We start from the raw sequence: 13547 nt of genomic DNA on the forward strand, positions 1-13547 counted from the left end.
GAAACTGCATGAAGGTCTCTTGAGCTATACTATATCCTAGCTTAGGCTTAAATTGGCAACATACTTAAAACAACATTGAAACCATTTATTAGCTTACCATTAACACCATCAAGCTTGGTGCGAATTCAATTCCAATCACAAAAAACTGTATCGGACAACGACTGTGAGATTCCGTAGGCACACGTGTTCGAACAGATTTGAAACTACATGCCCGACGAGTGGGTTACTAATGACTAGGACCTTGTTCTCCTCAACTCATGACCCTTCACAATCGTCCCTACTGCACAATATCCTACAAGGTGTGCTAAAGTCTAGGCTAGTTACTATGCTATGCTAATATAATGATACAAATGATAATAAGACGTTCAATGGAGTTTCACTCGTGATGTGAAAAACACTAGTGAAAAACACATTTCACGACTATCACCGCAAATATCGCGTCTTTCACCGAGTTTTACGCCACTTCACGTAAAACGGGTAAAACTCCAAAGTATTGTATACTAGTATGCTTGATGTTGAGATGGATAAGGGAGAGTCCTATTACTGTGTTGCCCCACATAGATCTACTTACCATAGTATTGCCGTTAGTGAACAAGTACCCAGACTTCAGCTGTCCATGACCATGATAGGGCCTGATAGGAGCCTGATCAACCGAGACTGCTTATGTGGTGGTACCGCTTCATATGGCCGAACTCGGCGATGTCCTGAGCGCTCAGACTCCTGCTCAAGGTATTGGTCCAAGATTCACCTAAAAGATATCCATACGACCTCAAGATACGCGAAGATTCCTCGGTGAGCGCACTGCGAAGATTTGACTCACACCCCCAGCACTACCAAAAACGTTCTCAGAGGTTTTCCCAGGAATAAATCCCATATATCCCGGAATCCCGTCCAGGATGCTCAGTGTCTGAAGGCCCTATCACTACTATCAGAGTAGATGGACCTACTGTACCTTTTGAGAGCGTGAATGTGGCAGTTCGTAGCTGTTGGCCGCCCGAGACTCCCTATAGTCACCAGCAACAGGCGTGTGTATCCCTGAGGACACCCATAGGCTGACCAGCTTGGAAAACTTCCTTTACTACCTCGGGCGTCATAGGAGACAGTACTGCGCCTTGACCCGATGGAGGCTGGGGTGGCGATGGTGTCAACCTGAAAATTGAGCTTAGAGGGGTCCGCGATGATACCGCGCAGAATCTTGCGCGGTATCTTTCAAGGTTGGCATTCAAAAGATTCGAAGGAGGTCCAATGGTGGCCCTTCCCGCCGTCACGCGCCACTAAATTAGTACTGTGGATGCAGCCCTCCGGGTGATGCCGATTGACCTAGCCGTCCGTTTACGCGACGACATCACCTCTATCCTTCTGGCTAACGAGCAATGAGGGGAGTTTCGTGGCGCGTGACATTTAAGAAATCGCAACCGCGCACGCCCGAAGTCTGCTACAACATTACTCCCGTGGCTGCGGACTCCACGGTGTGGAGTCCCACCAGACTCTCACCTGTGAACTTGTTTGCACAAGTGACCTCCAGCAGGATGCTCCACGACGTCGTGGCTTATTGTATAGTTCCGTAACCTTCGCACTGTAGGAAAGCGAATACTACATAGTAATGTTCCGCTGCGGGGTCTGTTTATTTGTTTGTTGATAGACATTCCTCTTGTGACTCGGATAACCTACCATGTCAGACGTGTATAGCTCTGTTCCCATGAAAAAATTGTGGACTTTGTTCAGTCTAGTTGTGTTCGAGTCCGATTCCGACTGGTATTCTCAGGTGACTGTTTTCAGTCACGAATGTCATATTATCAATCACCATTTGGTGGGAACACTGCGGGAGGCCCAGGCACGTCGGTGCCGGTCCAGTCCTCTCCCTTCCAAGGAGGAGCACCTCAGATGGCCCCTCCACCGCCACCTCAGGCAGGGCACCAGCAGCCTAATGGTACGCAAGGAATATTCGCGGAGTGCGGGGGTATCTTGTGGTTGAGCGTGTTGGATACAGATTAGGTTACTTAGCATGGATACAAATGAGGTTACCCTCAGGTCCTTACGGCAGCCCACCACCGATGCCCGGTGGTCAGCATTCGATGCCGGCCCCTACGGGCCACCAGCCCAACGTCGGCCCACCGCGGGTACCAGGCCAACACATAGCAGGTCCGCCGCCCCCCTATGGTAGTATCTTTCAGTACCTACGTTACTGGTACCCGATCTCTTCAGCATCAACACCGACCAACGCTGTTCCGGGACAGATTTTCAAGTACGTTGCTCCTGGTCCTGCGTATAACCAGTCACCAGCGATGGTCCAGAGTCCTATGGCACCGGGGGGAGGGCAGATATTGGAGGTGAATAGTGCTGTGATGTGGTTCGGTCATGACCAACTGTAGACTGCCGAGTGCGATCCTGAGCTCAACGCTGGCCCTGAGTTCCTCAGAAGTAGTTTCAGTGTAATGCCTGCCAGTGAATCCACCCAAATAAAGGCTAAGCTGCCTATAGGTGAGCAGCTATCATCCGAAAGGTCCCGGGTTCAATCCTCAGCGCAGGTTTTTTCTGCCAGCCTTTGGCCCACACTGACAGGCAGGTTCCCGTAGCTGATGTGATCCATCGATGTGCGCGGTGTCGGACGTAATCGATCTCCTGCCGCCTTCTTCTGGAACAAGCGAGCCTCAGGTACCTCAATCCTTTTGCGGCATTAAACTTGCAGTTGCGGAGGTGGATTTGTAATCTCTGTGGTCACTCCAACGGCATAGACGTTTATGAGCCTCCACCGGAGATGACCTCTGGTACAGTTGACTTTATCGCTACTCAGGACTATATGGTAGTCGGGCTTGTAGAGGTAGTGGGCATTGGGAAATGGTCGCAGGTTCGACCCCCGGTGCCTCCAGTTTATGTTTTTTGTTTCGAGAGGAGCTACACAGCAGTATCCACGGGGTTGGTCCGTGTGGCCGCTACTGCGATAAAGGATACTCTTCCAAGCCTTCCTGAGCGGTCACAGATTGCCCTTATGACATTCGATGACAAGAATGTGAGCATATTTGATTTGAAGGTGAGGGCTTTCGATATGAAATCTCGGAAAAGTGGGGAAAAATAGTTATTATTATAATTGGCAGTATAATTCGGTCGTTGTTCGAATGAGTTTCAAATGGCGTCTTCTGAACTCAGAGTGCTAATGGTACGGAATATGTGATTACCGATGTGGACGAGCCCTTCCTGCCCAAGCCGATGGACAGCCTTCTAGTGAACCTCTGCGACGATGCTGTTAAGGCCACGGTCAACAGCGTCCTTGACGGCCTCGCTGAGATGAACCCACCGTCGGTAGCGACAGACTGTTGCTGCGTTACGGCTGCAGTGAAAATGGCCAACTTGGTCATGCGCCACTTCGGTGGTAAACTTAGTGTACTCTCGTGTACGAAGCCTATCGAGCTTACGCCCAGCAAACTGAAAAAGGAGGAACGGGCTCTTGGTAGTAGGGAAAAGGCAGTGTTGGAGGAATATATGTTTGCCTTCCTCAGCTGAGCTCGGGAGTTTCCTCACTAATTATACAATTTTATATACGAATCTGCGTATAAATATACAGAATTTTCCCGAGTTTTTTTCGGAATTTTTCATATTGCACCCAACATATGTGGTTGACCATGTGCATATACTCCTGCACTGGTGGAAAGGGAGTACTGGTGAGAGTTGGTTTCAGATGCCACGAGTATGATACCGCCGTCGTCGTCAGTTTTCAAGGACATGACTTCGGACCTTGTAGCCGTGCAGATTACGGTGGAACTCTTCGTTGCAACGGACAATTTACATATGGTAGTTGCAGGGTGTGGGAATCGAACCCGCGACTGTTTGATTGGGTAGGATCTCGCCTCACTAGCCCCTCTTGCTAAGTACACAGGAGGCGATATGCGGTATTATCCGCTGTTCCGGGAAGCGTTCCGCGGCGAACATCTGCGGCAGGATATTCAGCATATGCTCACTCGTGAGATTCTCATTGATCTCTACTAGGGTTATGAAGATTCCTTGCCAGGCGAGACGGGCTTCGAGGCTGTGATGAAGTTCAGAGTGTCCCCTGGGTATCAGCTCAAGAGCTACCATGGGCATCTCTTCCAACGGTGAGTGGATAGCACTACTGATCGATAGAGAGGCACGGTGGTGGTGGTCAGTACGCGAGATTTACTAGTGGCGCCCAACTGTACGGAAGACGAGACCTTTGGCTGCATTGTTGGAGTTAATAAGGACGTACTAGCAGTCCTAATGCAATAGTCTTATTAGGAGGATCGGCCCTTTGTTAGTTCTCAGGGCCACAAGCACGCTCAGTGTGTATACAGGCAGCTTTGCTATACACTTCCTCTGCTGGCGAACGCCGTATTCGGGTGAATACGTCGCAATACCCGAAGTCCTTGGATGTACGGGGTTGGCATCGTGTCAGGCCACTCGTTGAGGTATGTGTCAGGTTGAACAAGTGATGGCCTCATGTGATGCCCAGGCGGCTGCTATCGTCATGGGCAAATACGCTATAAATGAATCGAGGAATGTTAGTGATGCCAGGAAGTAGGCAGTGGGGTCATCACTGTACTTCCTGTTAGTTGCTACTGTAAGATACCTCTTGGACACGACACAGGCGGCCTTGGCTGGTCCTAATGCCCGCCTAGAGAATTTAAGCGCACTCCCTGGGTAGGTGATGAACGGAAGAAGCGTTGTCTCTTCGACAATTGCAGTATTATTGTTTTTGTTGGGTAGGTTGGTCCTAGGCCTGCTGAAGAGCGATGTGTTCAGTGCTGCTGGTGACATCACTCGTGATGCTAGAGCTTACGAGGCCCACAGGTAACGTGTCAATGGCCACACGGCTTTGGTCCATCTTGGTTACTCTCGTCAGGTTTGAGTCCCTTCCCATCACTTTGGGAGACGCATTAGCTGACCCTAGGATGTTTGCAGTAAGTCTCCTGTGGACGAGCTGTATGCCCTGCCCGGGTTAACGTAGTATTTTGTAGGTCCATAATCTAGCGGGCACGCGTGCAGGGTATCCCGTTGAAGGGGATGACAGCGATAGAGTTGAGATGCCAGAAGAGGTGGGCTTATAGTATTGATAGGAATAGTAGGAATTGTGGTAATTAAAACACTGCGTACAGCAGTAATAGTATAAATGAATCTGTGTGTATATCCACTAGAGAGTAGTGTGTTCGTCAGATTCATCCGCTCTCAGCCCAGTCCATGAGTTCTGATGGAGCCTTTGTGATTGACGACGGAGAGAACATCTTGTTATGGTGATACTAGGGCAACTACCGGTCCAGCAGTGATGGTGGTTATTCTGGGCAGGTTGGGCCAAAGCGTGTCGGGTCAATTTTTGAATGGTGTGTTCGGCGTGGGGTCTCTGGTAGAGATCGTTACAGATTTGGGTTCTGGTGCAATAGTCAGCACTGGGGATGACAACTGTAAGGAGGTCATCGTTGCTCTATCATAATTACCCCTTTGGTGTAGCCCTCCGACTGGTGAATATTATAGAGGAAATCAGACGGGAGCGCCGCCACTATATGCCGTTGGTTATACTACCTCAAGGCCACCCACAGGAGAACAGGTGAGTAGCCATGTCTATCTGGCTCTGTCGTGTGAGTGATACGTTAGGTTTTTCGAGAGGCTTGTGGCGGACCGAACAGCGGGCACTCAAATTTCCTATGAGGAGTTTATGCAAAGGCTAGGGGTAATGCGATGGCTTCCCGACTCACTTCGCCGACTTGTTGGTGATAGCTCCGAGGGCAGACAGTACCAGTAGCTACGGCAGCTGGAATGGCAGCCTTCCCCCAGCAGCACATGAACGGTCCCTCGGTGATGCCTGGTCAAGCATCGGGTAGGAGGACGCCGATTGCTGCCCCTATGGGTAGGTATTGCTCTTGTGAGGGCCAAAGGGGTTGATGTGTGGTGGTGCTCAGGGCCTCCTGCTCTAGCTGAGGGGAAGATGCAGGGCGGACCACCTCCTCCTTCTCCTCCACCCATGATGGCTGCGATGCCAGGGGGCTATCAGCAGCAGGTGAATGCTTGTAGGAGTGTTTGGTGGCGACGAGCCTGTCGTTCAGACACATCCTATGGGCAGCACATACTCGTACTCGTCGGGCCCTAACCAGTCCTATCGGCGATAGGATAGCGTCTTGAAGGCCACCGATGATCATTAGTTTGTAGTTGTTGTACATAAGGCCCAAAAAATACTTGTTACTCCTTCCTGTCCTTCCCCCTTTCAAATAATGTACCAGTGCCGTCGGAGGTGATAATCTCCCAGTGTTCCAGTTTCGATGTGGAACCCTGTGTGCTGCGTTCAGTGTTGTAGAGTAATGGAAGGTGTCAGTCGCCCCTTTGGGTTGGTCCTGTAATGCAAGCCCATTCGGGCCACAGCAGTAACCCGTTTGGGATGGCCTCGAGCCGCAGTCAGGCAGTGGTCCAGACAAGCCCCTTCGGGCTTGGTGGTAGCATCATCGGCCGATCACTCGTGCTACGGATGGCTGAAATGACAAAGTTGTAGTAGGTTCAACGATGGTCAACGGTCGTCGGCTAGAGGGCCCAGGAATGGCATCACCGCTGGAGGGTCAATGCACTACCTCAGCTCAGCTGCGCCTCCACTGGCTGCTGGCCAACAGCAGTATGGGATGCGGCCTCCAGGGCGGGGGGGCAGAGGTAGTGGTGGGCAAATTGGGGAGACGAGTTATTGCCGATCTTAGCGGGAGGAGTGATACCCTCAGCTGAGCCGGGTTGTTATGGAGGTCGTCAGCAAGGGAACCAATTCAATGCTTAGGGGATGTGCATTGGATCATTTTTGACTTGAATGATATTTGTTCTATTATTAGTCCGTAGTGGTACTACCACCGGACTCCGAGTCTTGCAGTCTACCCAGATCTTGTCGGTGTGCTGCTTTGTTCATGTAACGATATTGATTTCACACAGGAGCACTCTTGTCAAACATGCAGTAGCACGCCCGTAAATGCTAAAATCTCCCTTATGTTGGTGTTGGGTTCTCGAGTATCCAGTGGTGAGTTCCCAGTAATTGTCGCCCAGTACTTGCCGTCGTCAGAGCATCTCATGTGTGGTATGGGTTGCAATCCCAGGCTAGTCCATGCAATGTCCACTTCGGTCTGAGCTTTAGTCGCCTTGTTATCATAGCGGCACTATGAATAATCGTCAGGCGCTATACGTCTCCTTCGTTTGCGACCGACATAGGTAACATGTGTAGCTCGTTGGGTTAAAGACGCTTCGAGATGTCGGGGGTGGGAATCGATCCTGGGACCTTTGCAGTTGTGCTTAGTGATGGATGGCGAACCTCCCCAACCAAGTACAGCTCCACCTCATTCCCCAGGTGGAACTGATACTCTCATGACTGACGAGAAACCCCAAAGTCATCTCGATGTGGTTTCCACGGCTGTTGATCACATCGAGGCAGCCGCTGGCAAGGCGAACACAGCACAGTCTAGCAACGGAGTGGCAAGTGCTCACCCTGAGGACGATGCGGCCAATGCTATTACAACCCCTATCGAGAGTCCGCTTTCGGAAGAGAGCTGCGATACACCCGTGAAAGAGAGCGACAATGATGGTAAATAACAACAATATGTGAACATCAGTTCGTCGTCCGAGATTTGGTTGCCTCTCAGACAGTCCGTGCGAGTCGGGCGCCCCGAGCCCAGCGGCTAGCAGTGTTGAGGAGAATGAACGCATGGCTGAGGCCATCCACGATGACATGCCTGAAGACCCTCTAGATGTCGGTTCCGGGTGAAATCGTATTTTACGCAATTTTTAGTGATTCTGCACACGATTTTACTCCATTGGTTGTCTCCGAGTTGTCTTATTTTTCCCCACCACTTTGACGTTATCAACCTGTGTTCATCACTCAGAGGCTCCTCACATTAACAGACGCCTACGCTGAGAGAATTCACCGCGCGGCATCGGTTGGCATCTCCCTAGAGCGTTCGCCTCGCAAGAGGTCCGCCTCCGGTGGGAGCGTTATTGACAAGCAACACAGAGGACAAACAAGGGAACAAGATGAAGATCAGGTTGCCCCTCGGGACTGCTGCTGCTGGCGTCCTCGTCGTAGCGCTCAGTCGTCTTCTCGCGATGCTATTGATAATGACGTACTCTAGTAGATGACTTAGGACCGTCTAGAGGCTCACATTCGCACGACGGTTACTGTTGGTGTGTAGATGCTGCTGCAGCTGGAGCAAGAGGACGACGACGAGGAGGAGAAACATACGACGGGGAAGAAAGTTATGATATCCGCTCGTATGCCCCAACCAGAAACTATCATGGGTAAGGCTTCATCACTAACATTTCCAGGTCAAATCAGTTTTTCACCTTTTTGGTTGATGTTTTACTTTTTTCCTGCAACATTTCACCCATGGGTTCTAATAAAATGCCTAGAAGGCTAATGTTGTACCCTGTTCATTCGAAAGTTTAGGAATTCAGTTTAACCACGGACGTGTGGTCGGTCCTCTTATCTAGCCAATGTGGTACTTAGTTCCCTCAACACTCTTGTACCTTTCGTACTCTCGTTCTCTTTTACCTCGTTCCTGAACAACACTTTTGCATGTTCCTCCCCACTGTAGGTACAATGCGGCCCTATCAGTTGGATGGTCTCACGTGGTTGTGTCAACTGTGTGTGGCACATGTGAATGGAATCTTGGCTGATGAAATGGGGTTGGGAAAAACTCTGCAAACAATCAGGTATTTCTGACCATTAGGTGTCCATTCGAACTGTTGGCTGTAGTTTACTCACCACAGTGACGAGCAAGGGTTGGGTGCATCCTCCTCACATGGTCGTGGGGCCCAAGACTACCCTACTTAACTGGTTCGTGCTCATCAGAGGCATCATCATCATCATTATAGGTCGTCTTTCAGGGCGGGGGAGTTCAAGAGGTTCTGTCCGTCCATGCGTGTAATTCTTCTGCATGGCACTCATGATGAGAGGCGGGAGACCATTGAGGAGTATCTTATGGACGTTCGTGAGTCGACATAATGCACTAGCGTGTTTGATGGCCAACTTCATATTCCCTCAGCACAGCCGAAGTCTTTCGATGTTCTCTTGACCACCTTTGACGTTTGCCGTATAGAAAAGGCGGCTCTGAGGAAAATCCGTTGGGGGTAAGTCGACAACTTGGCCACTCGTGAGGTCCCATACCATCCCTCAGGTACTTCGTCATGGACGAGGCCCACCGGATCAAGAATGAGCAGAGCTCTCTGTCCCAAGTCGTGAGATCGTTCACTACACAACGGAGGTTGCTGCTCACCGGGACACCACTTCAGAATAACCTCCAAGAGCTCTGGTGGGGGAGAGAGCGGTTGTGGATTCCCCTGAGCGGTATTACGCTGTTTTTAGGGCACTCCTGAATTTCCTCATGCCCAGTGTATTCACCAATGCTAAGCAGTTCGACGGAATGCTAGAGAGGATCTCCCAGGAGCACGAAAGTGCTGCCAACCATCAGGAATCCAAAGGCGGTCGGAGGCAATTTCAATCTGTCTCGTTCGAAGATGTTTTATCAGGTCGCGATGTTATCACCGTCCTGCATCGTATTCTGAGGCCGTTTATGCTGAGGAGGTAGTTATACGGTCAGTACTCAGTGCTCAGTTTGGTGGCATTAGGTTGAAGTCCGACGTGGCGAAGGACCTGCCAGAGAAACGGAGCGTGTATGTCTTCGTCCCGGCAACAGAAATGCAACGGACACTGTATCGCGACCTGCTGATGAAGAATACGGTATTGTCCACCGAGTCACTGAGTGGGGTATCGTCTTGGTAGGATTGTATTGTGAACGAGGGAGCTAACTCGAACAGTGGCCAGCAGCAGCATAAGATGCGACTGTTGAATACATTGATGCAGCTACGAAAGTGCTGTAATCATCCCTATCTATTCGAAGGTAACGCCGTATAGACTAACCCTTTCATAATCATTCACGGCGAGAAATCATATAATGGAGTTTCACTAGTTTTACGTGAACTGGCGCAATACTAAATGTGAAAATCGCGATATTCGCGGTGATATGCGGTAGTCGTGAAACTCCAACGTACAAGGTTTATGATGTAATAGCTCTAATAATATATAATGACTTTATAGAGGTGGAAACGATGGAGCATATCGAAATTGATTGCGATCTGCGGTGGAGAACCAGTTCGGACTTGCTGTTTAGGCATGGAGCCAGGACCGCCCTATTTCGATGGTCCTCATCTCTGGGAAAATTCTGGTAAGCTCCGCGTGGTAGACAAGTTGCTCGAGCGGTTAGCGGTCCCGGGACCACAGGGGAAGAACCAGGTAGGGGCCTTTAAAAGGGCATTGCCATATAGTTGTTTTGGTAGGTGCTTATCTTCACACAAATGACTAGGATGCTAGACATAATGGACGACTACCTCCGACTGAAGGGCTACGGTTATTGCCGCATCGATGGTGACACTGCCATGAGTGACAGGTAGGCCAACCGCAGTCACCGCTGCTTCGATGAGCTGGGATTCATTTCTTAGGCAAGCGATGATCGATGATTTCACTAGGCCAGATAGTGACAAGTTTGTAAGGCTGCGAAATATAATAGGACGCGGAAGAGTTTTATACGTGCAGGTGTTCATCCTCTCTACCCGTGCTGGTGGCCTCGGCATCAACCTGAATACAGCAAACTACGTCATCATATATGATTCTGACTTCAACCCTCAGATGGACTTGCAGGCTATTGATAGAGCTCATAGGATCGGCCAGAAGCGGCAGGTAGGCTCAGTAGCCTGAGGGGAACGGTTGAGGTACTCTTGGTCAGGTGACGGTGTATCGTCTGGTAACACAAGACACTGTTGAGGAGAAGATAGTCGAACGAGCGGCCAAGAAAATGCAGATTGACAATCTCGTGATACAGAAAGGGAAGTTCAACCAGGCCCGGGCTAGCAACGCTCCTACGAAGGATGAAGTATCTCAGATCATCCGCTTTGGAGCACAGGAGGTAGTCATAGTTGACGTTCCTATGTCGAGGGCAATGTTGTGTAGGTGTTCAAGCCATCACAAGGACAGCAAGAGGTTGACATCGACGCTATACTGAGGACAGCTGAAGAGAGTAAGCAGCGCTGTACAGTGGTCTGGGGAATTTCCTGTTGTCAGGGACGGCCGATATTGATGCGCAAATGGCAACCCTGTCGGAGACTCTGAATATCAATAGTCTGTCTTTGGACGGCAGGTGAGGTCGTGACTGGTTGGATGGGGAGTAGTGCTGTTGCTTGGCAGCGTTCTTGATGCTCATAAACCAGCTGTGAAGGACGATCAGGAGACTCCAACAGATGAGGACCTCCCAGAGGAACTCAAATTGGTAGGTAGTGGTGTAGTTGGGGAGCCATGGGGTTGTCAGGCGGCCAAGGGCATATACGACATCGGTCCACGTGTGAGGAAAGAGCGCTTTCAGTTGGTGGAAGACCATCCCGCACCGAGGAAGAAGCGGGCAAGGGTAGTAGTACTTGGAGAGGCTCCTTCACAACACTGTGTCTATCTGAATCCTCGACTTTGGCGGATACTATCGAGTGTCATAGTGAGTATGATACTCGGTTGTACTCGCCCAGATAAAATTTCAATTGATTGTATCAGCAAACTATCATCTCACAGTGCTGACCGCAATGATAATAGGAGATATTACTACTCAATTTTCATAGGTCCCGGAGTGGCGGGCAGAAGTTGGAGGAGGGTACGATCATCAGCTGTATAACTCTAAGAGGCTGGATGAGCTAGACAAGATAGAGTACTCCGCAGCCTGTACTCCGCCGCATAGTTGGTATGCGTAGATATGCGTGGAACAAGTACATGGCCGGGGGATCGGCTCCCAAGTCGGAGGAGTCGGTCACTGCGTCGCCAAGCCCTTCGGAAGGAGAGAGCGAAGTGGACCAACAGACGAATGATACACCACCTGCTGAGTTCACTGGTGAGTCATAAGGATGGGGGGAAACTTTGGGGATATTCTCCGTTGTAGGTGCGATGAAGGCTGAGAAGAAACGGTTGTTAGCTGAGGGCATTCCGCACTGGTCGAAGAAGCAGTTCAACGCCTTCGTTCGGGGCTGCAAGACGTATGGTAAGGACAAGTTGGCGAAGATAGCTGAGGAGATCGAAGACAAGAGCCTGAGCGAGGTAGTAGTAGTCTGTGATGCTGGCTTCCTAGTATAGGAGTTCCCAGCTGCATGCTCTGGTAGGTACGTATGTTCCACCAGGCGTTCTTTAGTCGAGCGGAGAAGATGATGGGGAAAGCGGGAGGTCGTATAATTCAAGACATCGACAAATGTACACAACAAGTTCAGGAGCTACAGGAGAGCGTGGAGGTATCTCTGCTCTCGCCCTGGGGGTGAATCTCAGCATGTGATAGGCGCTCAATAATCGCATTGAAGAATTCGATGGCAACGTTTGGTCGGACCTCAAACTACCAGCGGACCATGCTGACAACAGAGCGAATCGGAAAGTGCATATAGATGGATCCAATCAGTTCGAGAGGTAGGTATACTCGGCCAATGTGGGAAAATATGGACAGGGTCAACTTCATGTGTTGGTGATGATATGAAAATTACGAGAGAATTGTCGTTGGTTTTTGTTCACATTCGCATAATCAGTGAGGAAAATCCTAAGGTCAGCTGGGGGTAGCGAACACATTTTCAACACTGTACTCGGACGTGATCGCTTAGTTGTTGGGGCCTGTCTGTTGATCATCATAGTGATGATGCCTATGGCGTTCAGGTTCTGGTCGGAGGCTGAGGACCGAGCTTTGATGTGCGCCTTGTACAAATGTGGTTATGGGAAATGGGAAGAGATACGGTAGGTTACAGCATAGCGAGGGTAGCATAGGAGCGTCTTTGTTCAGAGTACTTTTGCGCTATTCAGTAGTGCACCAGTTCAACTTCAATTTGCAGTTGCGGACATCAGATCAAATCAAGAAGCGTTGTGATCAGCTGATGTCTATGAACTGTACGATCGTGACCATTGACTCGGACATTAACTCGTCCATTTCAGTCAAGGAAGAGAAAGCGGCTCTCGAGGAAGCTCTGCGGGCGGCCGCATCGGCAAAGAAGAAGCGCAAGCACCATAAGGACAGTGCTCAGAAAAGTGAGTGATTCGGGCTGGGCTATGGTCCGGGTTGTCGATGGGATTATGGTTCATGGACAGGCTCGGCCAAGAAGTCTCGAAAACGGGAGCATGATGAGAACGGGTCTCCCGCATCCCAACCGAAGAAGAAGGCGAAGACTCGAGGCAGCAAATCTAGTACGCATAGCTGTCTTGATGAGCTCATGCTTCATTCGCTCATTCAGATGCTACTCCTTCCCGATCTCGAGGCAGCCAGAATGAGCTCGCATCTGTCAAGTCAGCGAATTCCGGAGCCTCCGGGAAGAAGAGGAAAAGCAGCAGCACTAAACGTAACGCCAAGTCGGCAACATGTGTCCCATTCTGTGTTTGTAGGTAAAACTCCTAAAGCGAAGTGACTCTATTATATCGTCTCCAAGCGCTGCCGTTCACAGCGGGAACGTTTGGTCTCACTGTATAAACTGTTTGTCATATTTGCACGTTGCACAGTTCTTTAGCGTTTTCGCGCTACATCTGC

At 50.2% G+C, this 13547-nt stretch overlaps 3 protein-coding genes across 3 annotated transcripts; all 3 read left to right on the forward strand.

Moving 5' to 3' along the window:
- Positions 1–1778: 1778 nt before the first annotated feature.
- Positions 1779–6239, forward strand: Pmar_PMAR001168 (Salivary proline-rich protein II-1, putative). The gene is made up of 25 exons (XM_002780528.1): positions 1779–1930; positions 2032–2160; positions 2206–2330; positions 2373–2481; positions 2529–2610; positions 2656–2803; positions 2849–3031; positions 3148–3448; positions 3677–3789; positions 3838–3958; positions 4007–4091; positions 4143–4218; positions 4308–4385; positions 4433–4530; positions 4579–4653; positions 4720–4803; positions 4856–4913; positions 4971–5048; positions 5167–5243; positions 5296–5411; positions 5458–5554; positions 5602–5677; positions 5725–5854; positions 5907–6004; positions 6051–6239. The coding sequence occupies exons 1-25, from the start codon at positions 1786–1788 to the stop codon at positions 6111–6113; spliced, it is 2745 nt and encodes a 914-aa protein (XP_002780574.1). The 5' UTR covers positions 1779–1785; the 3' UTR covers positions 6114–6239.
- Positions 6240–7335: 1096 nt separating this feature from the next.
- Positions 7336–7732, forward strand: Pmar_PMAR001169 (hypothetical protein; the record flags this gene model as incomplete). The annotated part of the gene is made up of 2 exons (XM_002780529.1): positions 7336–7552; positions 7611–7732. 2 exons carry the CDS (start codon positions 7336–7338, stop codon positions 7730–7732), a joined length of 339 nt encoding a protein of 112 aa, XP_002780575.1.
- Positions 7733–8563: 831 nt separating this feature from the next.
- Pmar_PMAR001170 (Chromatin remodelling complex ATPase chain Iswi, putative) lies at positions 8564–13428 on the forward strand (the record flags this gene model as incomplete). Its single annotated transcript, XM_002780530.1, has 27 exons — positions 8564–8676; positions 8720–8800; positions 8851–8954; positions 9009–9093; positions 9141–9275; positions 9329–9417; positions 9493–9547; positions 9592–9730; positions 9794–9863; positions 10134–10255; positions 10300–10409; positions 10462–10507; positions 10556–10699; positions 10746–10940; positions 10979–11036; positions 11081–11156; positions 11204–11420; positions 11623–11708; positions 11752–11888; positions 11937–12091; positions 12154–12279; positions 12324–12448; positions 12689–12766; positions 12813–13054; positions 13115–13210; positions 13258–13362; positions 13406–13428. 27 exons carry the CDS (start codon positions 8564–8566, stop codon positions 13426–13428), a joined length of 3012 nt encoding a protein of 1003 aa, XP_002780576.1.
- Between the last annotated feature and the right edge of the window lie 119 nt (positions 13429–13547).

Source organism: Perkinsus marinus (assembly GCF_000006405.1).
Source record: "Perkinsus marinus ATCC 50983 genomic scaffold scf_1104296944404, whole genome shotgun sequence".
Lineage (NCBI taxonomy): Eukaryota > Perkinsozoa > Perkinsida > Perkinsidae > Perkinsus > Perkinsus marinus.